Source organism: Dendrobates tinctorius, unplaced genomic scaffold (assembly GCF_039654945.1).
Source record: "Dendrobates tinctorius isolate UK_male_01 unplaced genomic scaffold, ASM3965494v1 ptg000231l, whole genome shotgun sequence".
Taxonomy (NCBI): Eukaryota; Metazoa; Chordata; class Amphibia; order Anura; family Dendrobatidae; genus Dendrobates; species Dendrobates tinctorius.
Window position 1 is genome coordinate 3,968,722 of NW_027361898.1, and position 23,388 is coordinate 3,992,109.

At 51.2% G+C, this 23,388-nt stretch overlaps 2 protein-coding genes across 4 annotated transcripts in view; one reads left to right on the top strand and one right to left on the bottom strand.

Moving 5' to 3' along the window:
- Positions 1-22,767, bottom strand: part of TTF1 (transcription termination factor 1) — a 138,548-nt gene extending 115,781 nt beyond the window's left edge. Inside the window, exons 1-5 of one of the 2 annotated variants that reach the window (XM_073555973.1) lie at positions 22,629-22,767; positions 16,639-16,741; positions 16,135-16,400; positions 13,395-15,891; positions 11,979-12,148 (exon numbers count right to left, since the gene is read on the bottom strand). In XM_073555973.1, the coding sequence (XP_073412074.1) occupies positions 11,979-12,148; positions 13,395-15,891; positions 16,135-16,387 (2,920 nt within the window). In that variant the 5' untranslated portion in view covers positions 16,388-16,400; positions 16,639-16,741; positions 22,629-22,767. The other variant, XM_073555974.1, reaches the window with a different exon arrangement.
- Positions 22,768-23,056: 289 nt separating this feature from the next.
- CFAP77 (cilia and flagella associated protein 77) overlaps positions 23,057-23,388 on the top strand; it is a 184,704-nt gene continuing 184,372 nt past the window's right edge. Inside the window, exon 1 of one of the 2 annotated variants that reach the window (XM_073555975.1) lies at positions 23,057-23,210. In XM_073555975.1, coding sequence (XP_073412076.1) covers positions 23,073-23,210 — 138 coding nt within the window. In that variant the 5' untranslated portion in view covers positions 23,057-23,072. The remainder of the gene's footprint in view (positions 23,211-23,388) is intronic. The other variant, XM_073555977.1, reaches the window with a different exon arrangement.

Consider the following 23,388-nt stretch of genomic DNA (forward strand, 5'->3'; position numbering starts at 1 on the left):
GGCCGGACAGCCTTTTGTTGGGGACGGAATTTACTTTTCCCCCCGGTATCAGAAATGAGCTGGTCCAGTTTCTCTCCAAATAGGCGACCAGGCTGATAGGGCAGGGAAGTCAACGATCTTTTGGAGGTGGAGTCCACCCGCCAGTCGCGGAGCCATAGGGCTCTTCTAATGGAGACTGCATTAGCAGCAGCCTGAGCAGCGCAATTGGCGGCATCTAACGAGGCGTCCACTACAAAGTCCCCTGCGTGAATTATCTGCCTGGCAACACTGGTTGCCTCCAGAGGAAGATTTCTACCCTGGAGGGTAGTAATTAAGACTTATAATAGTAATAAAAATAATTTTTATTTATATAGCACCAACATATTCCGCAGCACTTTACAATTAAGCGGGACATGTACAGACAATAAATTCAATACAAGTTAAGACAATTTAAACAGTGACATTAGGAGTGAGGTCCCTGCTCGCAAGCTTACAATCTACAAGGAAATGGGGGGACGACACAGTAGGTGAAAAGTGCTTGTTATTTCAGGTCTGGCAGTTATAATAAATAGGGATTTTCATATAAAGCTGCATGATCCAGTCATCAGCCCGTGTGTTTAAGTGCAATAGTCAAGTATCAAGTGCAGTTATCGTGTGCATGGAGGGTGTGGAGACAGATGAATAGAAAGGTGCAGATTCAGTATAATATTTGGAAGGAAGGAACAGGGCCAAAGCTAGTTTACTGAGTAGTTGATGTGGTAGGCTTGTTTGAAGAGATGGGTTTTCAAAGCGCGCTTGAATAGGTCGGGGCTAGGTATCAGTCTGATCGTCTGGGGAAGTGCATTCCAGAGAGCTTGCGCAGCACGAGAGAAGTCTTGGAGATGGAGGTGCGGATTACGAGGGATGTTAGTCTTAGGTCATTTGTAGAACGGAGGGCACGTGTAGGGCGATAGACAGAGATAAGAGAGGAGGTATAAGGTGGTGGAGAACTGTGGAGAGCATTGTGGGTGAGAGAGATGAGTTTATATTGGACCCTGAAGCAAATAGGTAGCCAGTGTAATGACGGGCACAAGATGGAGGCATCGGTGAAGCGGCTGGACAGAAATATGACCCTGGCTGCCGCATTCAAGATGGATTGGAGAGGAGAAAGTTTGGTAAGAGGGAGACCGATCAGAAGAGAGTTGCAGTAGTCCAGACGAGAATGAATAAGAGCGACAGTAAGAGTCTTAGCAGTTTCAAAGGTGAGAAAAGGTCAGATTCTGGAGATGTTTTTAAGATGCAGGTGACAAGAGCGAGTGAGTGATCGGATATAGGGAGTAAAGGAAAGTTTGGTGTCAAATATGACCCCAAGACAGCAGGCATGCTGCTTGGGAGTTATGGTTGAACTCTCCAGGGTTATTTCGATGTTAGGTAGAGTGAGGTTAGTAGAGGGGAGAAACACAAGAAGTTCAGTTTTGGAGAGATTTATTTTCAGATAGAGGGAGGACATGATGTTATAGACAGCAGACAGACAATCCTTGCTATTTTGAATTGGGGTAGGGGTGATGTCAGGGGAAGAAGTATATAATTGGGTGTCATCAGCTGGAACCTAAATCTGCTGATTGTTTGTCCAATAGGGGCAGTGTATAGAGAGAAGAGGAGGGGGCCTAGGACTGAGCCCTGCGGGACCCCGATAGTAAGGGGACGAGGAGAGGAAGAGGAGCCGGCAAAAGATACAGTGAAGGAGCGGTCAGAGAGGTAGGAGAACCAGGAGAGGGCTTTGTCCTTGAGGCCTATAGCGCAGAGCATAGTGAGGAGGAGCTGGTGATCCACAGTGTCAAATGCAGCAGAGAGATCCAGGAGAATCAGCAGGGAGCAATTTCGATTTAGCTGTTATTAGATCATTAGAGACTGTAGTGAGGGCAGTTTCAGGGTCTGTGCACACGGTGCGGTTTTCCGCAGCAGAACTGCAGGTGATGTACAGTACCATTATAGCCTATGTAAAAAATAAAACCGCTGTGCATATGCTGCAGATTTTTCCGCGCGGTTTTTGTGCGGAAAAAAAAAAGCAGCATGTCACTTCTTTTGTGCGGTTTTGCTGCAGTTTTCCACCTGCTCCATTCTACAAATCCGCAGGTGGAAAACGGCAGTTGAAAACCGCACAAAAACGGCAGTAAAATCGCAAAAAAAAGAAAGAAATCCGCAGGAAAAATGCAGGTCATTATTTAGTAAAATCTGCGCGGAAAAATCCGCGGGAGGATCCGCACCGTGTGCACATAGCCTCAGGGTGTAAATAGCGGAAACCTGATTGTAAGGGGTCGAGAAGAGAGTTATCCGAGAGATAGCAGATTAGACGAGAGTGGACCAAGCGTTCCAGGAGTTTAAAGAAGGAAAGGTTGGAGACAGGTCTGTAGTTAGCAGTGCAGTTCTGGTCCAGGGATGGCTTTTTAAGTAAAGAGATTATGATGGCTTGCTTAAATGAGGAGGGAAGTATACCTGAAGAAAGAGAGAGGTTAAATATTTTAGTCTGGTGAGTGGTGACCACTGGTGATAGAGACTGCAGGAGATGTGAAGGAATGGGGTCACTGCTGCAGGTTGTAGGCAGAGCAGAAGCGAGGAGCTTGGAAACTTCTTCTTCTGAAACAGGCTCAAAGATGTCTAGTGAGCTTGAGGTGCGGCAGGGAAGGGGATCCAGGCACTGAGGAGATTGGGCTGAGATATCCTGATGGATGTGGCTGACTTCTGCCCAAGCGGCCTGTTACGGCGCCGGAACACGCTTAAAAAAATATAAATAAGCGTGTTCGCCGCCCGGGGTCCACCGTGCGGCAGATGGAAAGACCGCTGCTAACAGAGGCAGAGCACTACGGTGGTAGTGTGCACTGGGTATAACTGCACCCAATATGCACAGAGGCAAGCTCTGTTCACACACAGAGCTGCACGCACTAAGTATACAAAAACGCTGGGTCTGTTCTATCTCACAAATTGACAGCAACACAGATACGGTAATTAAGGTCACAGGAGTAGCCTTAAACCGCAGGACTACTCTGTCCAGACTTACCGTAACAAAAGATTCGGAACGTCGCAACTGCGAACGTCCGTCAGACTGCAACCGCAGCGCGGTGTGCACGGAGCCACAGAGGAGACACCGCAAAGTCGCTGGCGCGATGCAGGACGCTAGCTGCTGGAAAAGTATAGCTGGAGCGCGCTGACGCTAGCGCTGCTACTGGCGGCTGCCCAATCACTCACACAATCGTAATATCAGAGGAAAGGGGTTTCATAATAAGTCAGTCACCAGTCCAAGCATCCATCACCATACATACAGCAGCAGTATGAAAATACTAGCGCATGGCATAGCGGCCATGCGCACTTTTTATAGCGTACGGGACCTGCCGGAAATCTCCAGAGCCCTGAGCACAACCAATCGAATCAGGAGCAGGACCTGAGCACCTGACTCCTGAACTCCAATGAGAGCTAGTCCCGTGAGCATGCTCAGAAGCTGGGACAAAGGACTTAGCCTCTGGAGACAAATGTGTGAATCTGGATTCCCGCATAGGCATTATAGAACCCAGATTCTTAACACGGCCATTGCCTTAGCAACCCAAGTCGCCGCGAAAAATGGAAAAAGTGCCGCTCCTGAGGCTTCAAAAACTGAGCGTGCGAGGTAGTCAGTTTGACAATCGGAGGGGTTTATGACTGAAGAGCCCTCAGAAACGGAGAGGAGTGTTTTAGGCTATGTGCACACGTTGCGGATTCTGCTGCGTTTCCGCAGCAGTTTTGGCCCTGCGGAAACGCAGCAGTTCCGCTGACATGGTACAGTACAATGAAAGCCTATGGGTTTTCAAAAACGCTGTGCTCACGCTGCGTCTTTTCAGCGCGGTTTTGCTGTGGTTTACAAACCACAGCATGTCAATTGTTTGGGCGGTTTCCGCAGCGGTTCCACACCTTTAACATAGTAGAGGTGTGAAACCACAGGGCAAAACCGCAGACCAAAACCGCAGGTCACTTTACCTGCGTTTCCGCGCGGAAAAACCCGCAGCGGAATCCGCAACGTGTGCACATAGCCTTAGAATCAAGATGCGATACGGGAGGGTCCACCAAAGGGGACTGTAACCAATCCTTCATGAGATCAGGAGCAAAGGGATATTTAGCCTCAGTAGGCTTTTGCCCTGTGAACCGTTTATGTGGCGGGTCCCTATGTTTTTGGACAATGTCCTTAAACTCCGGATGGCTGGCAAATAACCTGCGCACACGTTTAGTCCTCTTAAACGAAATAGCGTGTTCTGGGGCAGGAATATTTTCCTTATCCAACTTCAGAATTCTGTTGACTGATTCTATAAGAGAATCAAGTGACTCTTGGTCATTTGGGGGATTCTGAGGTACTGACGTGTCAGACTCGATTTCAGAGTCATGTTCGCTGCGAACATTAGGAGAGGGAGAGCGAGAGACAGAACTCGCTGATGCTCAAGCGCGAGCGTGACTAGGAGACGCGTCATGGGTCCACTTCCTAGAGGCCTGACCATCACTTGAACGAGCACGGCCCCTGCTGGTGGATGGTTCACGTCCGTTGCCAGGGCGGTAAAGATGCGTTCTGGATTCCCGGAGGGAGACTATAGCCTGGGTCAGTGACTCCACAGACCGTGACAGGGACGCAGCCCACTCAGGGGGACTAAACGCAGGGAGCACCGTCGCAGCGGCGGCGGATGGCATTTGAGCACAGGCCGGGTCACAATCCATGCAAAATGGATTAGTCTGGGCATAGGGCAAGGCAGCCTTGCAAGTGGTACCAGCTGTAAGGAACGCAGTGTCCTTCTTAGTAACCCTTTTAGCTTCCTTAGATTGAGACATAGTGCTCCTGACAGGGTTACAGGCAGAGCCTGGGCTGCAGCTGCAGGAGATGTGTAGAGAAGGGGTTAATCTTTACTCTGAGGGCAGATGCAGCTTACCCACGGTCCTGAAGCTGTGTCCCTGGGAGGAAAAGCGGTGGCCTTGTAGCGTCACCAGCGCTGTCAGTCAGTGCACACACGCCCGCAGCCGTCACAGAGCCTGGGTTGTCAAGGACATGGCCCCCGAGATTAGCAGGGCGCCTCTCGTACAAAGCAAGAAGCGCCAAAGACGTGGGTGGCAGCGCCAACGGTGGGTGGTGCTATGCAAATTGCGGCCTAGCAGGCCGAGAAGCCTGGGACTAAATTTTTGGGCCTACCTGCGGGTCAGCGCTTCTCCCAGGGACCAGGACCTGACCCCCATACCTCCAATTCCAGTGTTCATGCAGGTCGCGCTGTCCAGGAGCCTGCAGATCCCATCTCTCCCAGGCGATGTAGCAGAGCCAGAGGAGTTCTTAAAGGGTATACCTCAATCGATCCTCCCTATGGCAGGGGGATGGAGAGGCCATGGGGCTGATTCAGGGAATCCGAAAGCGCTCCTAAAGTCCTTTCCTTGCACTCCATGCCCAGAAGAATCAGGTATGCCCCAGTCGTCGCAGGAAAGTGTACGGAGAGGTATACTCCGCGTGCTCGCCTGTTGTTGGTTCGTCTGTTAATTAAAAAATAAAAATTTACAGAAAATTCAAAAATGAAAATAAGAACAGTGGGGTCTGAAGCCAGACCCAAGTGCCTCCTACAGACACTAAGCAAGAACTGGGGAATTCCCAGCCAGCGAGAGGGTGTATTACTGCAGGGGAGGAGTTAACTTTTTTCTGTGTTCACTTAGTGTCCTCCTAGTGGCAAGCAGCATAACACCTACTGTCTCTGTGTCCCCCAATGAGGCGTAGGAGAAAACAAGCTTCATTGAGCTCAGTAAATGAAAAAGTGAACAAGGTTATGGCTCTCAGAAAATGATACAAAAGATGGATTTTTGGTTCTTACCGTAAAATCTCTTTCTTGGAGCCTTCATTGGGGGACACAGAATACCATGGGTGTATGCTGCTGCTGCTAGGAGGCTGACACTATGCAAAAACAGAAAATTAGCTCCTCCCCGGCAGTATACACCCACCGACAGGCACCAAGCACCTCAGTTGGTGAAAAAGCAGTAGGAGAAGCAATGAGAAAAACTCGAAACATATGTACCAACCCAACAAGGGACTCTAAGACCCAACACGGTACAACTTAAATAGGGAGGGTGCTGTGTCCCCCAATGAAGGCTCCAAGAAAGAGATTTTACGGTAAGAACCAAAAATCCATCTTTCTTTATCGCCTTATTGGGGGACACAGAATACCATGGGACGTCCCAAAGCAGTCCCAAGGGTGGGAACAGCAAAAAGGAACGAAAGAAACCGAAAGGCTCAGGTCGGCCGGTGCGCCACCGCCGCCTGCAGAACCTTCCTACCAACCACAGCATCAGACGAAGCCTGGGTATGAACCCTGTAGAACCTCGTGAAGGTGTGCAAAGATGACCAGGTTGCAGCCTTGCAAATTTGCATGGCCGAGGCCTGGTGACGAGCAGCCCACGAAGCCGCCACAGCCCGGGTGGAGTGAGCTCTTACTCCCGGAGGGGGCCGCTTTTCCTGAAGACGATACACTTCCAGAATGGTAGAACGAATCCAGCGAGCGATCGTGGATTTGGAAGCCGGAAGGCCCTTCTGACGACCTTCAGAGATGATCAGCAAGGAATCGGACAGACGAAAGGAAGAGGTCCTGGCAAGATAGACACGCAGGGCTCTAACTACGTCCAGTTTGTGGAGAGACTTCTCAAGAGGATGAGACGGAGCCGGACAAAAAGAAGGAAGGACGATATCCTCATTGATATGGAAAGCGGAAACCACCTTTGGAAGAAAAGAAGGAACGGGCCTGAGGACGGCTTTGTCCTGATGGAGAATGAGGTAAGGGGAACGACATGACAAAGCCGCCAATTCAGAAACCCTTCTGATGGATGAAATGGCGATCAAAAAAGTGACCTTCCAAGAGAGAAGGGACAAAGGGATGTCCTGGAGAGGCTCGAACGGCGCCTTCTGGAGAGCGCCAAGAACGAGGTTGAGATCCCACGGATCTATTGGCGAATGATGAGGAGGAGCCACGTGGGAAACCCCTTGCAGAAAAGTTTTGACCTGTGGTAGAGAAGCTAGCTCTCTTTGGAAGAGGATAGAGAGAGAGGAAACTTGGCCCTTGAGCGTACTGAGGGACAGACCCGCGTCCAACCCAGACTGAAGAAACCCAAGGATAGATGGGATAGAAAAGGACATTGGGAAGACTCCTTTATCATCACACCAACGGAAAAAAGCCTTCCAGTACCTATAGTAAATGCGGGAAGAAGCTGGTTTCCTGGCTCTGATCATAGTTTGAATAACCTGACTGGACAGACCTGATTCCTTCAGAATTGCGGTCTCAACGGCCATGCCGTCAAACTCAGAGACTGAGAATTCTCGTGGTAAAGGGGGCCTTGCGAGAGAAGGTCTGGACGGTCCGGAAGCCTCCAGGGAACGTCCGCGAGCATGTTGACCAGTTCCGCGTACCAAGGCCGTCTTGGCCAATCTGGAGCGACTAGAATCACTGGTACGCCTTCCGATTTTATCTTTTTGACCACCTGAGGGATCAATGCCAGAGGCGGGAACAGATACGGAAGTTGAAACTGGGACCACGGAGTCACCAGTGCGTCGCATGCGACGGCTAGAGGGTCCCTGGACCTGGCTACGAACTTCGGCACCTTGTGGTTCATCCGAGATGCCATGAGATCGACATCCGGGGTGCCCCAACGGTCGCATATCTGAGAGAAAACCGCGGGGTGCAGGGACCATTCGCCGGACGCTAGGCCCTGGCGACTCAGAAAGTCGGCTGCCCAATTTTCCACCCCTGGAATATGGACGTCGGAGATTGTCGGAACGTAACGTTCTGCCCAGCGTAATATCTTGGCCACTTCTGACATTACTTGATTGCTGCGCGTGCCCCCCTGATGGTTTATGTACGCCACGGCCGTGGCGTTGTCCGACTGAATACGGACCGGCTTGCCGGAGAGGAGGGGCTGCCAATAAAGAAGGGCCAGGAAAATTGCCCTGATCTCCAAAAGATTGATTGGAAGGAGAGACTCCTGTGGCTTCCAGCTGCCTTGGGCCGCTTTCTGATGGAACACGGCTCCCCATCCTAGGAGGCTCGCATCGGTGGTGATGATTTGCCACTGAGGCGGAAGAAAGGACCTCCCTTGGAGAACGGACGCTGGCCGTAGCCACCAAGCAAGAGACTGCCTCACTCTGAGAGGAAGCCGAATAGGACGGTCCAAGGACATCGTGGTCTTGTCCCAGGCTGAAAGCAGAGACAGCTGGAGGGGGCGAAGGTGAAACTGCGCAAAGGGCACTGCTTCCATGGAGGCCACCATCTTCCCCAGGACCTTCATGCAGAACCGAATGGGAATGGGAGCAGGCCTCTTGAGAGTTTTGATGCCCTTGGACAGAGTTGCAAATTTTTCCTTTGGAAGAAAAACACGGGCTAGCTCCGTGTCGAATTCCATACCCAGAAAGGTCAGACGCTGGGTGGGGATCAGAATGGACTTCTCCTTGTTGACCAGCCAACCTAGGCGGCTGAGAGTGTCCAGGGTTATCTGAAGGCTCCGGAGACAGTCCTGGCGAGACGAACCCTTGATCAAAAGATCGTCCAGATAAGGGATGATGAGGATCCCTCTGGAGCGAAGGATGGCCATGACGGTCGCCATCACCTTCGTGAAAACCCGGGGCGCTGAAGCCAGGCCGAAAGGAAGAGCTGTGAACTGAAAATGGTCTCCCTGAAACGCAAATCGAAGATACTTCTGATGTTGCACACATATTGGAATGTGCAGATAGGCATCCCGAATGTCCAACGAGCAGAGAAATTCCCCGGGCTCCATGGAAGCAATCACCGACCGAAGAGACTCCATCCTGAAATGAAGAATCTTCACGTGGCGATTGAGCAATTTGAGGTCCAGAATAGGACGAAGAGAGCCGTCTTTCTTCGGGACTACAAAGAGATTGGAGTAGAACCCGGAAAACCGATCGTCTGAGGGAACAGGAACAATGACTCCGGCGGAAAGGAGGGAGGAAATGGCCTGCAGAAAACCCGGAACCTGGGCCCGCTGTCGCGGAGGCCGAGACCGGAAAAATCGTCTGTTCGGGAGTGAAGCAAATTCGATTTTGTAACCGGATGCGACGAGTTCTCTGACCCAAGCGTCGTCTACAACGGACAGCCAAGCATCCGCGAAAAAGGAAAGTCTGCCGCCCACCCTGGAAGAAATTCCAGGTGGGGGTGACCCGTCACTTAGACGAAAATCTGCCGGAATTGGCTCCTGCAGATCTGGAATAATGTCCTCTAGATCTCCAGCGAGGAGCGGGTTTGTAGGAAGGTTTCCTCTGATCCCGCTCCCTGGTTGCAGGCGGCCGATCCTGTTGAGTGGCTCTCTCCGTGGCAGGGAAGGGACGAAAGGGCCTGAATGGTCGAAACCCCCTTCTGTTGAAGGGACGTTTTGGTCGAGACTGGGGAAGCGAAGTACTTTTACCTCCAGTGGCATCGGAAATTATCTGATCCAGCTTTGCTCCAAAGAGCCTAGAGCCATGGAACGGCAGATTGGTAAGCGACTTTTTCGAAGTAGTGTCCGCATTCCATGACTTTAGCCAAAGGACTCGGCGTACAGCTACTATGTTGCTGTTAGCCCTTGCTACGCAGCCGGCCGCGTCCAAGGAGGCGGCTAAAAGGTATTTTCCTGCCTGGTTAATCTGATCTGCAAGATCTGCCAACTCGTCTTGAGGAGCTGACGCTAAGATGCCTCTGCGAAGAATTTTTGCCCAAGCGGAAATGACCTTCGCCACCCAGGCGGATGCGAAAATAGGGCAGAGAGAGGCGCCAGATACCTCAAAGATAGACTTAGCCAGAGATTCAATCTGCCTGTCAGTAGGATCTTTGAGCGATGCCCCGTCGGGCAGCGAGAGCACCGTTTTAGAGGCTATCCGGGATACTGGAGGATCTACCTCTGGAGCCTTGGACCACTTAGAGAGCAGTTCTGCGTCAAAGGGGTACAGAATGTCCAAGTACTTGCGGCCTGAGAAACGTTGCTCCGGGCGCTCCCAGTGTTTGGATAAGGTAGTATCGAAATCGTTGTGATTGGGAAATGTTCGAGACGGAGGTCTGGCTCGTCTAAGGAGAACCGAGCTTTCCTGAGCTGGAGCCTCATCCTGTTTAAGCTTTAGTGTTTGGAAGATAGCTGCAAGAAGACTATCGACCATGTCCCGCGTTTTAGAAACGCTGTTCCCCTCTGAGCTAGCTTCCGAATGAGAATCATCGCCTGACTGAAGGCTGTCCTCCGAGGAAGGAGAAGGAGGCCTGGGAGCGGAAGGGCCCTGCGAGCTCGAAGACGAAGTGGACAGTGCCCGCTTCCGAGAAGTCCTTCCCTGTCTGTCTCTCTGAAGGTCGCGGTCAGGTGCGGACGACTCACCCCGAGAGGTGGTCGGGGCAGAGGTGGCTGAGGATAGCTGAGGTAATCGTTCTAAGACCTGGACCAGCGACTGTGATACTTTTGTCAAGTCAGAAACAGACTGTGACATTGTAACGGCCCACTCCGGGGGGAGAGAGGAGGGTAGAGCGCCCTCCGCCCGGGATTCTGTGCGTTCCTGAGATGCTGACATATTGGAAGGACTGCAGGGGGGGCAGAATGGGGACGACTGACCCGATGCCCACTTCTTTTTACAGCGCGCACAGGCGTAATAGGTAGCGGTGGGCCTGAAGCAGAGATCCCCTGAAGGGTTGGGCATAAATGAACTGCACTGAATGGCCGCAGAAATTAGGGAATAACTGCCGAGGAGAGCTAATCCCTGTCCCAGAGCCGAGCCTACCGAGATTCTGTGAGCAGCACAAGAAACGCCGAAGTGTCCCCCAAGCAGCGCAGGAAGGAGTGAAAAAAACAGGAAATCCTTGTGCTGGAAGATGGGGGGGCGGAGCTTAGCGGCTGCGCCGTGATTGGCTATCAGCGACGGAGGGGGCATGACATTCCAAAGAGAAAGAAGCCCTGTGATGGGCTAGAAAAGGCGCGCTGAAAGAGCGCGCTGAGGAACGGAGGAGGGAGCAGAGAAATTCCCCTGGCTGAGGGGAAAGTGAAAGTGAAAGCGCCCGCGCTGCAACCCCTTGCCCACCCCGACATACCGCGCTCAGGAAGTAATATGAAGCGGTCCCCTGCTTGCGACGCTGCTGCGGTGAGTAAAGGGATCCGCAGCGTCTCCCTGACTAGAAGAGGGGAAGGGATAGTGTCCGCATTCCATTGTGAGAGCGCGCGGCAGGCAGAAAGGGCGGGAGATTCAAAAACAGTGGATCTGTAATCCCAAGGTCCAACTTCTCCCATGCACTGGAGCTTATGCGGGGGCCGGAGGGAACGTACAGGCACTTACCTGACGTCCCTGAAGAGGATGACCACAGGGGCCCACGGGGAAACGGCAGGCCGCTGGGAGGGGAAGGAGTCCTCTGTACCCGCATCCTGCAGAAGACGGCTTGAACCACCTGCGATCGCCGTCTTCCTCTCAGCCCTGTCCCGAGAGAGGGGTGAGGAGGGGGATTCGGCAAGGACCAGCCACCTGTCCACAACCCTTATCACCGGAAGGTGATAGGGAAAAGTCCTGCCTTCGGTACTGAGAGTTGCGATGTGGATGACACCACACTGCTCGCTCAGTCGCATGATATAGGAAATCAGGGTGATAAGTATACCCTGTTTCCCAACGGAAAAAACCTAAAAGATAAAAGAAGAAAGGATTAAAAAGTTCAAACTAAACCCTGAAAGGAAAAATTGGATTAATAACTGCGGATCTGGGGAGATCCCGGTCCGCCTCCTACAGACACTAAGCACAAACTGAGGTGCTTGGTGCCTGTCGGTGGGTGTATACTGCCGGGGAGGAGCTAATTTTCTGTTTTTGCATAGTGTCAGCCTCCTAGCAGCAGCAGCATACACCCATGGTATTCTGTGTCCCCCAATAAGGCGATAAAGAAATAATAAGAGTAAAAAGGCCGTGGATTTCCTGGACATCATGCTCTTTGCAGCATCTTTTTGCTCTGGGTAGTAAATCAACCACCAATAACTCCACCTACCGCTTCTTTTTGCAGCTTTGACTCTCTCTAGCTCTGAGCAGCACATGATTTTGATTGCGTTTGGATTAGTCATCCTAGGAAGATACTCCTGAAGCAGAGCTACATCTTGTTCCCGTACAGCTATGGGAATACTTTGTCTTCTTTTTTTTCCAGTTTCTATGGTGGCCGACCTGTGAAAACGTTCATGGTAAACTGGGGTATGCTTCCGGTAATTAAACAGCAAAAAGATTTCTTTCAACTCCTTTCTCTGCTACTGCCCATGGCTAGAAGCTCCAAAAGGAAATCAGTGCATGGAGACTTACTGTATATACTCGAGTACAAACGGACCCGAATTTATAAGCAGACACCTAATTTTACCACAAAAAACTGGGAAAACTTACTGACTCAAGTATAAGCCTAGTATGCATGGCTCCCTCATCCCAATCCTGGTATGCATAGCCCCTTCATCCCTATCCTGGTATGCATGGCACCCCCTCATCCCTATCCTGGTATGCATGGCCCCCCTCATCCCTATCCTGGTATGCATGGCCCCCCTCATCCCTATCCTGGTATGCATGGCCCCCCTCATCCCTATCCTGGTATGCATGGCCCCCCTCATCCCTATCCTGGTATGCATGGCCCCCCTAATCCCTGTCCTGGTATACATGGCCCCCTCATTCCTATCCTGGTATGCATGGCCCCCCCCTCATCCCTATCCTAGTATGCATGCCTCCTCATCCCTATCCTGGTCTGCACGGCTCCTCATCACTATCCTGGTATGCATGCCCCCCTCATCCCAGGCACACTTCAGAGCCCAGCAGCTGCAGGAAGCAGGCTGCTGCAGGCTAGCAGCGTGTCCGCTATTAAAGAAAAATTAATATTCACTGCTCTCAACTTCCATGGGCGTGGAGAGCAGTGAATATTAATTTCTCTTTAGCAGAGGGCACAGGTGTTAGCCACAGCAGCCGGCTCCTGCCTCCTGTGACCCGTTGCTCTAGTAAGTGGGACCCTCACTCAAGTTTAAGTCAAGGGTGGCTTTTTCAGCATAAAATATGTGCTGAAAAACTCGGCTTATACACGAGTATCTATGTTAATTTCCATTATAGCCTGGGCAGAAAATTTACCAACATAAGTGTACAATGCCGGGAAAAAAAAAATCTTTACAAGTTCAACAAAACCACAAAATCTTAACATTCAAGTGTTTTATTGTGGATATTTTGTTAGATAGTACTTTGTCATTAATTAGTATTAATTAGTATTTCCATATTACCAAGCCAGTTTTGATATTAGACAGTTTTTGATTATCTCCCCCCTTGTCTGCACTTTTAAGAAGTGAAATCATGAAGAGAATTTTACATTTTAAGTTTTTTTTTTGCCTCACAGGTGTAAAGGTCTTTTTTTGCCGGCATTGTACAAGCATCTTCTAAAATCACTTACCTCTGTTCCCTTTCATTTTGTGTGGCTTGGTGCTCTTCTCGTGTAGCCGGATTTGGGTCAGTATGTGGGGAAGCAGAAGATTGAGGTCTGTGATTTTGTTCTGCGTCTTCTTCTTCTAAACTATTTTCCAAAAAACGTTCCCAGTGATGATTATTAGATTTTTCCTTTTTTAAATGCCTCGACATATCTTCTGTGTCAGTGAACTCGCTACAGGAAGGTTCCTCTCTGCAGAGGCCAATTGCAGAGGACGCTTCATCCCCTGTCATGTCATCAACCTCTTGGAGAGGTTCATCCTTCTGTTTCTTCTTCTTCATCTTGATAGGTTTTTCCACCTCTTCATTTTCATCCATTTGCTCTTTTTTCTCAGAACCACTTTTATGCTTTTTTTTCGTGCTAAATTCTTCAGTGAATCCATGGTGGCTATGGCTTTCATGTCTACCATCCTTCCACTTTGCTCTCTTGTCTCTTGTATGTTGGACACAGGGAGTTGACGATTCCTCTACTAAACCATCTTCCAAAAGACTATCCTTGTGCTGCTTCTTAGATTTCTTCTTTTTCTTCCTACTCACACCATCTTGTGCACTAGAGAAATCATTAATTGAAGGTTCCTCACTGTGGAAGCCAACAGAGGAGGATACATCATCCGCTGTGGGATCAGTCTCCTGGTGTGGTTCCCTGTGATCCTTCTTCAGTTTCTTCTTTTTTTTCATGTGTACTTCAGCCTTGGCTACACACTCTGCTACTGGCTCTGTGGTTGCAGTAAAACTATGTTTCCTATGGCCTTTATCTCCATCATTCGTCCGCTTTGTTTCCTTCTTTGTATCTTGAGCATCCACACTGCATGAGTCCTCCGCTAATCTATCATCTAAGAGAAATTCCACATGATGTTTCTTCTTCTTCTTACCAGGAGCCTCAGCCTGGTCCACACTTTGGCCTTCTTGCCTATGTTGCATTTGGCCTTCATCTCCACCATGTTCCCGCCTTGTCTTCTTCTCACTTATATTTTGGGCAGTAAGAGTCGATTCTTTCAATAAGCAATCATTTAATAGACCATCTTTCTTAGATTTCTTCTTCACACTTGAACTATCGATTATTTTTAAAGGTTCACTATATAATGATTCTTCAGCTAAAGCTAGACTCTTTGGTTCTTTAACTTTTTGGACTTTTTTGATCTCTTCAGGAATGTCTTGATGAAGAACAATGCAGGAGCCCACATCATCCGTTGCGATGCCACCAACCTCCCAGTGTGATTCATCCTTTCTTTCCTTTTTCTTTTTTTTCATGGGTTTTTGTGCCTGGTCTGTATTTTTGACCACTTGCTCTGGGTAATCTGAAGACTTTCTATGGGAGACAAATCCCTCAATGAAACCATCTTGGTATAGAGCTCCACTATCATTCCGCTTTGTCTTCTTCTTGTTTGCATCTGCAGTGCTCGTAGGCATTGATTTCTCGATTAATTCTTCCATGGGATGATTCACATGATCTTTCTTAGATTTCTTCTTTTTCTTTCGACTCACACCATCTTCTGTACCAGAAAATTCATTAAATGAAGGTTCCTCACTGTGGAGGCCAACAGAGGAAGACACATCATCCGCTGTAAGATAAGTCTCCTGGTGAGGTTCCCTGCTATCTTTCTTCGATTTCTTTTTTTTCATGTGTACTTCAGCCTCGTCTACACACTCTGCTAGTGGCTCTGTGGTTGCAGTAAAACTATGTTTTCCATGCTCTATCTTAGATTTCTTCTTTTTCTTCTGACTCAGCCCATATTCCTTAGTAATAAGTTCACTACATGAAGATGCCTCTATGCAGAGGCCAACAAAGGGAGACGAGGAATCTGCTGCAATGTCATCAGTCACTTGGGGATGATCAAGCTTGCTCTTTCTTTTCTTGGCTGGTTTTTCTTCTTGGTTTATACCTACCATTTGCTCTAAGGTCTCAGAACCATTTGGCCTCTTTAGTTGGGAGAAAAGTTCCTCAGCATCTTCCTGGAGCCCTCCAGAATCCTTCCTCTTTTTCTTCTTCCTTGTACGTTGGGTCTCAGAAATCAACAATTCCTGTACTGAACCATTTTCAGCTTGGTCTTCACTTTCGTTCACATCCTCTGTGATCTCAAAACCACCTTGATGCTTTCTTTTGGTGACATGACTCTGAATATGGCTTTCCTCTCCACTATCCTTCCTTTTAGCTTTCTTTTTCCCCTCGGCAGATTGGCTGTCGATAGTCAACAATTTCTCCTCTAAACTATCATCTAAAGGATGTTCCCCGTGATCTTTCTTCTGTTTCATCTTTTTCTTTCTTGATCTACCGTCTAACACCGCAATTTTACTATCTGGAGCTTCTTCATTACTGCAACCACTCTTGGACTCTTTGGCCTTATGGGATTTTTTTATTTTTTCATGTGCTCTTGTGTCCTCAGCCACCTGATGGGATTCTTCTTTTGCTTTCTTTTTCTTCCCAGAACTTTCTTGGTCTGTCTGTTCTTCAATGTAGACATCTCCTGGAAAGAAAATGAGCAGATCTACAAATGTTTTCATTGCTAAAATATGCAAACTATTTAGAATGGACTACAGAGGAACTCCCCATTAGACATGTAATAGCAGGGGTGTTGGGAAATCTGGAACAGAAACTGGAGCCATACCGGTTCTGACCCAGTATTCCATGAAGCTGGTCTAGTTCATCTGACTGGTCAATGAGTCCAAGTCATGTGATGATGAGCAGTTTTATGGGATGTCGTACTCACCCTTCTTTTTCCTCTTGGGGACTGGTGGGACAGATTCTGTCTCATTGTGTTGCTCATACTTTGCCCCCTTCGGCATCCCTTCTGTGTCGCTGCTGCCCATGTACATGACGTTGAAATTGGTGAATTTCCTTTTCCTTTTTAATTTATTCCCAGTTACAACATGGTTCTCAGTACCAGAAAGTGCATGATTGGAAATGTCTTGGTGAGGGGTCTTGTCCAGGGGGTTCAGCTTCTCTTCCAGGTTCATAGACATGACGTATGATGTTCTGTAAAAAAGGAAACATGGCACATCTGCAATATAGATACAAAGACATATATGATCTCATGTCATATTCTTGTTAGTCATATCTGTTCCTGGAAAAGCTGGATGACTCACTTCTTGCCCAGAAGTATGGTTGTATCATAGGAACTCCTATAGGCTTTTAATGACTGCTGCTCCCAAGGGGCCCCTGACCTCACTAAGTGCCCGTCATTTAATCTAAGACTGCACGGGTATTAAATTACCTTTATCCGATAGATAAAGATTGGTATAACCCTCCTCGCTCATGAGCTCCTCTTCAGGTCCAGGCAAATGTCACACTAAGTCCTGATGATAATGGAAATGAACCTGAAAAAGAAGCAGGGAGAGAGGAGGGGGAAGCAAATTAGTCTTATCTGGAGAATGTAATTGGGGGTCTACAATTAAGGTACTAGTCTAGGGGCTGCATAATTTAGGATTCTGTTCTGAGGTTTGAAATCAAAGTGGTAATTTAGGGGTTTGCTGTAAGCTGAATTATTCAAGGGTATATCCAGGACTTTTCACAAAAAAAATGTACCCGAGCATTAACAGGCTGGTAATCGTAACTTACCTGCCTGTTGTGCGCGGCGCCATTCTTCCCCAGCACAAAGCGGTCACAGACTGCTCCGTGAGGGGATTCTGCTGATCCCCCAGTTAGGCAGCAGGGATCTGGCTGTCAATCAAAATGACCTCGGAAGTCCTGCCCCACCTACTGAGTGGAGCGGAAAAGAAGTCTCCACTCTGTATAAGTGACGTCAGAAGAGGATTCCGAATCCCCGGCAGAAGAAGTCTGCGGCCACTCTGTGCCGGGGAAGAATGGCGCCGGACACAACAGACAGGTAACCTGCAATTACCTCCTTGTTAGTGCTTAGATACATTTTCTTTATTCTTTGCAAAGTCCTGGATATCCCCTAGTCTTATCTTTACTCTCAACTTAACATTGAGCTCTGAAGTCTGAATTTACTTAGGGGCCTTCTTTTGGGTCTGAAATGTAGTGGTCCGGAAGGCAGATACCACTTTGGGGTCTGGTACAGGGAACAGACACCATTTTGGCATCTTATCTGTGGGGTGACATTATTTAGGTGTCTAGTCTGGGGGGCTGACATTATTTAGGTGTCTGGTCTGGGGGGCTGACATTATTTAGGTGTCTGGTCTGGGGATGGGGGAAATTATTTAGGCATCTGGTATTGGGGGCTGAAAGGATTTAGCTGTCTGGTCTTGGGGGGTGTGACATTATTTAGGCATCTGGTATGGGGGGCTGACATGATTTAGGTGTCTGTTCTGGAGGGGCTGACATTAAGGCTATGTGCACACGTAGCAGAAAATTTCTGCTTAAAAACCTGACTCCCTTCCCAGAAACCGCAGGGTTTTTTTCTGCGCGTTTTGCGCAAAGCCGCACGGTTTTTATGCGTTTTTTCCGTGCGGTTCCTGATACATAGAACTAGCCAGAAATGCTGAAAAATCCGCAAAATTAATGAGCATGCTGCGATTTTTACTGCGAAGCGTTTTTTTCGCGGTAAAAAACGCATCAATATGCACAGAAATTGCAAAATGCATAGAAATGAATGGGAAGCTTATTTTTAGCATTTTTATAGTGGATTTATTGGCAAATCCGCTAAAAAAGCGCTATGTGCACACAGCCTTAGGTGTCTGGTCTGGTCTAGAGGGGCTGACATTATTTAGCTGTCTGGTCTTGGAGGGGTGACATTATAGGTGTCTGGTCTGAGGGAGGTCTGACATTCTTTAGGTATCTGGTCTGGGGGGGGCTGACATTCTTTAGGTGTCTGGTCTGGGGGGCTGACGTTCTTTAGGTGTCTGGTCTGGGGGGGCTGACGTTCTTTAGGTGTCTGGTCTGGGGGGCTGACGCTCTTTAGGTGTCTGGTCTGGGGGGCTGACGCTCTTTAGGTGTCTGGTCTGGGGGGCTGACGCTCTTTAGGTGTCTGGTCTGGGGGGCTGACGCTCTTTAGGTGTCTGGTCTGGGGGGCTGACGCTCTTTAGGTGTCTGGTCTGGGGGGCTGACGCTCTTTAGGTGTCTGGTCTGGGGGGCTGACGCTCTTTAGGTGTCTGGTCTGGGGGGCTGACGCTCTTTAGGTGTCTGGTCTGGGGGGCTGACGCTCTTTAGGTGTCTGGTCTGGGGGGCTGACGCTCTTTAGGTGTCTGGTCTGGGGGGCTGACGCTCTTTAGGTGTCTGGTCTGGGGGGCTGACGCTCTTTAGGTGTCTGGTCTGGGGGGCTGACGCTCTTTAGGTGTCTGGTCTGGGGGGCTGACGCTCTTTAGGTGTCTGGTCTGGGGGGCTGACGCTCTTTAGGTGTCTGGTCTGGGGGGCTGACGCTCTTTAGGTGTCTGGTCTGGGGGGCTGACGCTCTTTAGGTGTCTGGTCTGGGGGGCTGACGCTCTTTAGGTGTCTGGTCTGGGGGGCTGACGCTCTTTAGGTGTCTGGTCTGGGGGGCTGACGCTCTTTAGGTGTCTGGTCTGGGGGGCTGACGCTCTTTAGGTGTCTGGTCTGGGGGGCTGACGCTCTTTAGGTGTCTGGTCTGGGGGGCTGACGCTCTTTAGGTGTCTGGTCTGGGGGGCTGACGCTCTTTAGGTGTCTGGTCTGGGGGGCTGACGCTCTTTAGGTGTCTGGTCTGGGGGGCTGACGCTCTTTAGGTGTCTGGTCTGGGGGGCTGACGCTCTTTAGGTGTCTGGTCTGGGGGGCTGACGCTCTTTAGGTGTCTGGTCTGGGGGGCTGACGCTCTTTAGGTGTCTGGTCTGGGGGGCTGACGCTCTTTAGGTGTCTGGTCTGGGGGGCTGACGCTCTTTAGGTGTCTGGTCTGGGGGGCTGACGCTCTTTAGGTGTCTGGTCTGGGGGGCTGACGCTCTTTAGGTGTCTGGTCTGGGGGGCTGACGCTCTTTAGGTGTCTGGTCTGGGGGGCTGACGCTCTTTAGGTGTCTGGTCTGGGGGGCTGACGCTCTTTAGGTGTCTGGTCTGGGGGGCTGACGCTCTTTAGGTGTCTGGTCTGGGGGGCTGACGCTCTTTAGGTGTCTGGTCTGGGGGGCTGACGCTCTTTAGGTGTCTGGTCTGGGGGGCTGACGCTCTTTAGGTGTCTCGTCTGGGGGGCTGACGCTCTTTAGGTGTCTCGTCTGGGGGGCTGACGCTCTTTAGGTGTCTCGTCTGGGGGGCTGACGCTCTTTAGGTGTCTCGTCTGGGGGGCTGACGCTCTTTAGGTGTCTCGTCTGGGGGGCTGACGCTCTTTAGGTGTCTCGTCTGGGGGGCTGACGCTCTTTAGGTGTCTCGTCTGGGGGGCTGACGCTCTTTAGGTGTCTCGTCTGGGGGGCTGACGCTCTTTAGGTGTCTCGTCTGGGGGGCTGACGCTCTTTAGGTGTCTCGTCTGGGGGGCTGACGCTCTTTAGGTGTCTCGTCTGGGGGGCTGACGCTCTTTAGGTGTCTCGTCTGGGGGGCTGACGCTCTTTAGGTGTCTGGTCTGGGGGGCTGACGCTCTTTAGGTGTCTGGTCTGGGGGGCTGACGCTCTTTAGGTGTCTGGTCTGGGGGGCTGACGCTCTTTAGGTGTCTGGTCTGGGGGGCTGACGCTCTTTAGGTGTCTGGTCTGGGGGGCTGACGCTCTTTAGGTGTCTGGTCTGGGGGGCTGACGCTCTTTAGGTGTCTGGTCTGGGGGGCTGACGCTCTTTAGGTGTCTGGTCTGGGGGGCTGACGCTCTTTAGGTGTCTGGTCTGGGGGGCTGACGCTCTTTAGGTGTCTGGTCTGGGGGGTTGACGCTCTTTAGGTGTCTGGTCTGGGGGGCTGACGTTCTTTAGGTGTCTGGTCTGGGGGGCTGACGCTCTTTAGGTGTCTGGTCTGTTGAAGCTGACATTATTTAGGTGTCTGGTCTGGGGGGCTGACGCTCTTTAGGTGTCTGGTCTGGGGGGCTGACGCTCTTTAGGTGTCTGGTCTGGGGGGCTGACGCTCTTTAGGTGTCTGGTCTGGGGGGCTGACGCTCTTTAGGTGTCTGGTCTGGGGGGCTGACGCTCTTTAGGTGTCTGGTCTGGGGGGCTGACGCTCTTTAGGTGTCTGGTCTGGGGGGCTGACGCTCTTTAGGTGTCTGGTCTGGGGGGCTGACGCTCTTTAGGTGTCTGGTCTGGGGGGCTGACGCTCTTTAGGTGTCTGGTCTGGGGGGCTGACGCTCTTTAGGTGTCTGGTCTGGGGGGCTGACGCTCTTTAGGTGTCTGGTCTGGGGGGCTGACGCTCTTTAGGTGTCTGGTCTGGGGGGCTGACGCTCTTTAGGTGTCTGGTCTGGGGGGCTGACGCTCTTTAGGTGTCTGGTCTGGGGGGCTGACGCTCTTTAGGTGTCTGGTCTGGGGGGCTGACGCTCTTTAGGTGTCTGGTCTGGGGGGCTGACGCTCTTTAGGTGTCTGGTCTGGGGGGCTGACGCTCTTTAGGTGTCTGGTCTGGGGGGCTGACGCTCTTTAGGTGTCTGGTCTGGGGGGCTGACGCTCTTTAGGTGTCTGGTCTGGGGGGCTGACGCTCTTTAGGTGTCTGGTCTGGGGGGCTGACGCTCTTTAGGTGTCTGGTCTGGGGGGCTGACGCTCTTTAGGTGTCTGGTCTGGGGGGCTGACGCTCTTTAGGTGTCTGGTCTGGGGGGCTGACGCTCTTTAGGTGTCTGGTCTGGGGGGCTGACGCTCTTTAGGTGTCTGGTCTGGGGGGCTGACGCTCTTTAGGTGTCTGGTCTGGGGGGCTGACGCTCTTTAGGTGTCTGGTCTGGGGGGCTGACGCTCTTTAGGTGTCTGGTCTGGGGGGCTGACGCTCTTTAGGTGTCTGGTCTGGGGGGCTGACGCTCTTTAGGTGTCTGGTCTGGGGGGCTGACGCTCTTTAGGTGTCTGGTCTGGGGGGCTGACGCTCTTTAGGTGTCTGGTCTGGGGGGCTGACGCTCTTTAGGTGTCTGGTCTGGGGGGCTGACGCTCTTTAGGTGTCTGGTCTGGGGGGCTGACGCTCTTTAGGTGTCTGGTCTGGGGGGCTGACGCTCTTTAGGTGTCTGGTCTGGGGGGCTGACGCTCTTTAGGTGTCTGGTCTGGGGGGCTGACGCTCTTTAGGTGTCTGGTCTGGGGGGCTGACGCTCTTTAGGTGTCTGGTCTGGGGGGCTGACGCTCTTTAGGTGTCTGGTCTGGGGGGCTGACGCTCTTTAGGTGTCTGGTCTGGGGGGCTGACGCTCTTTAGGTGTCTGGTCTGGGGGGCTGACGCTCTTTAGGTGTCTGGTCTGGGGGGCTGACGCTCTTTAGGTGTCTGGTCTGGGGGGCTGACGCTCTTTAGGTGTCTGGTCTGGGGGGCTGACGCTCTTTAGGTGTCTGGTCTGGGGGGCTGACGCTCTTTAGGTGTCTGGTCTGGGGGGCTGACGCTCTTTAGGTGTCTGGTCTGGGGGGCTGACGCTCTTTAGGTGTCTGGTCTGGGGGGCTGACGCTCTTTAGGTGTCTGGTCTGGGGGGCTGACGCTCTTTAGGTGTCTGGTCTGGGGGGCTGACGCTCTTTAGGTGTCTGGTCTGGGGGGCTGACGCTCTTTAGGTGTCTGGTCTGGGGGGCTGACGCTCTTTAGGTGTCTGGTCTGGGGGGCTGACGCTCTTTAGGTGTCTGGTCTGGGGGGCTGACGCTCTTTAGGTGTCTGGTCTGGGGGGCTGACGCTCTTTAGGTGTCTGGTCTGGGGGGCTGACGCTCTTTAGGTGTTTGGTCTGGGGGGCTGACGTTCTTTAGGTGTCTGGTCTGGGGGGCTGACGCTCTTTAGGTGTCTGGTCTGTTGAAGCTGACATTATTTAGGTGTCTTCCCTGGGGCGCTGACGTTATTAAAATGTCGGGGGCTGACATTATTTAGGTGTTTGGTCTGGGGGGCTGACGTTCTTTAGGTGTCTGATCGGGGGGTTCCCATTTTTTAGGTGTCTGATCGGGGGGCTGACATTACTTAAGTGTCTGGTCTTGGGGGGCTCGTATTATATAGGTGTCGGGGGGCTGACATTCCTTAGATGTCTGGTCCGGGGGGGGGGGGCTCCCATTATTTAGGGGTCTGGTCTGGGGGGGCTGACATTCTTTAGGAATCTGGTCTGGGTGTACTCCCACTATAAAGGGGTCTGGTCACACACATGGCCTCTCCCCCTCCTGCGCCTTGGTCTCCGGCTCTCCGCCACCGGAGCTCGTCTCCTTTCCTCAGAGAATCACATCCAATATACCCCCAGACATCACACAGCAGCCACCCACCTGCGCCTTCCGTTCAGTACACGAGTTTACACCGTAAGGGGAAGTGACGTCACAAGGTCAGAGTTCAGGCGCGGTTACACTGGCAACCGCCAGTCACTGGCTTTTTTCCCTTTCAATGGACTTTACAACCGTACAGAGTGACAATACACACACGATGAATACCGCCTAATGTGTATTTTAAGCAACGCGAATAAAGTGCACTTCATGCCGGGATAAATATGTATGCGCCTATTTTCAGACACTTCCTGTTAGTGCCTTGTCGCCATGACAATGGAACGAACCATCTTGAAAAAGGGAGAATATTGCTTTATTTCTGCCCTGTTAATAACATAAACCTCGCTGCATTGAGTAAGTGACATTGTGGAGTTAATTCTATAGCTACAGACGTGTGAAGGGATGTCATTATTGTTAGTTGCGTGACTGCCCCCCCCCCAGGTAGTTGTAATGGTTCGGTCCCGACTGATTGCGGACAGTTGTGTCGGGCAAGAGAAGTGTGCGGAGCGGGAGGCGTCACCCAGAATGGAGGAGCCGAGGTGCGGAGTGCTGAGGGAGTCCATGAGCAGCAACCAGCTGCTGCAGAGGGTGAGCGCCATTGGTGGGACAGTGCTGTACCGTGGGGGCCGTGCTGTGGGTTTGTACTGTAGCGTGGGGACAGTGCTGTAGTGTGGGGCAGTGCTGGACCGTGGGGACCGTGCTGTGGGGGCAGTGCTGGACCGTGGGGACCGTGCTGTGGGGGCAGTGCTGGACCGTGGGGACCGTG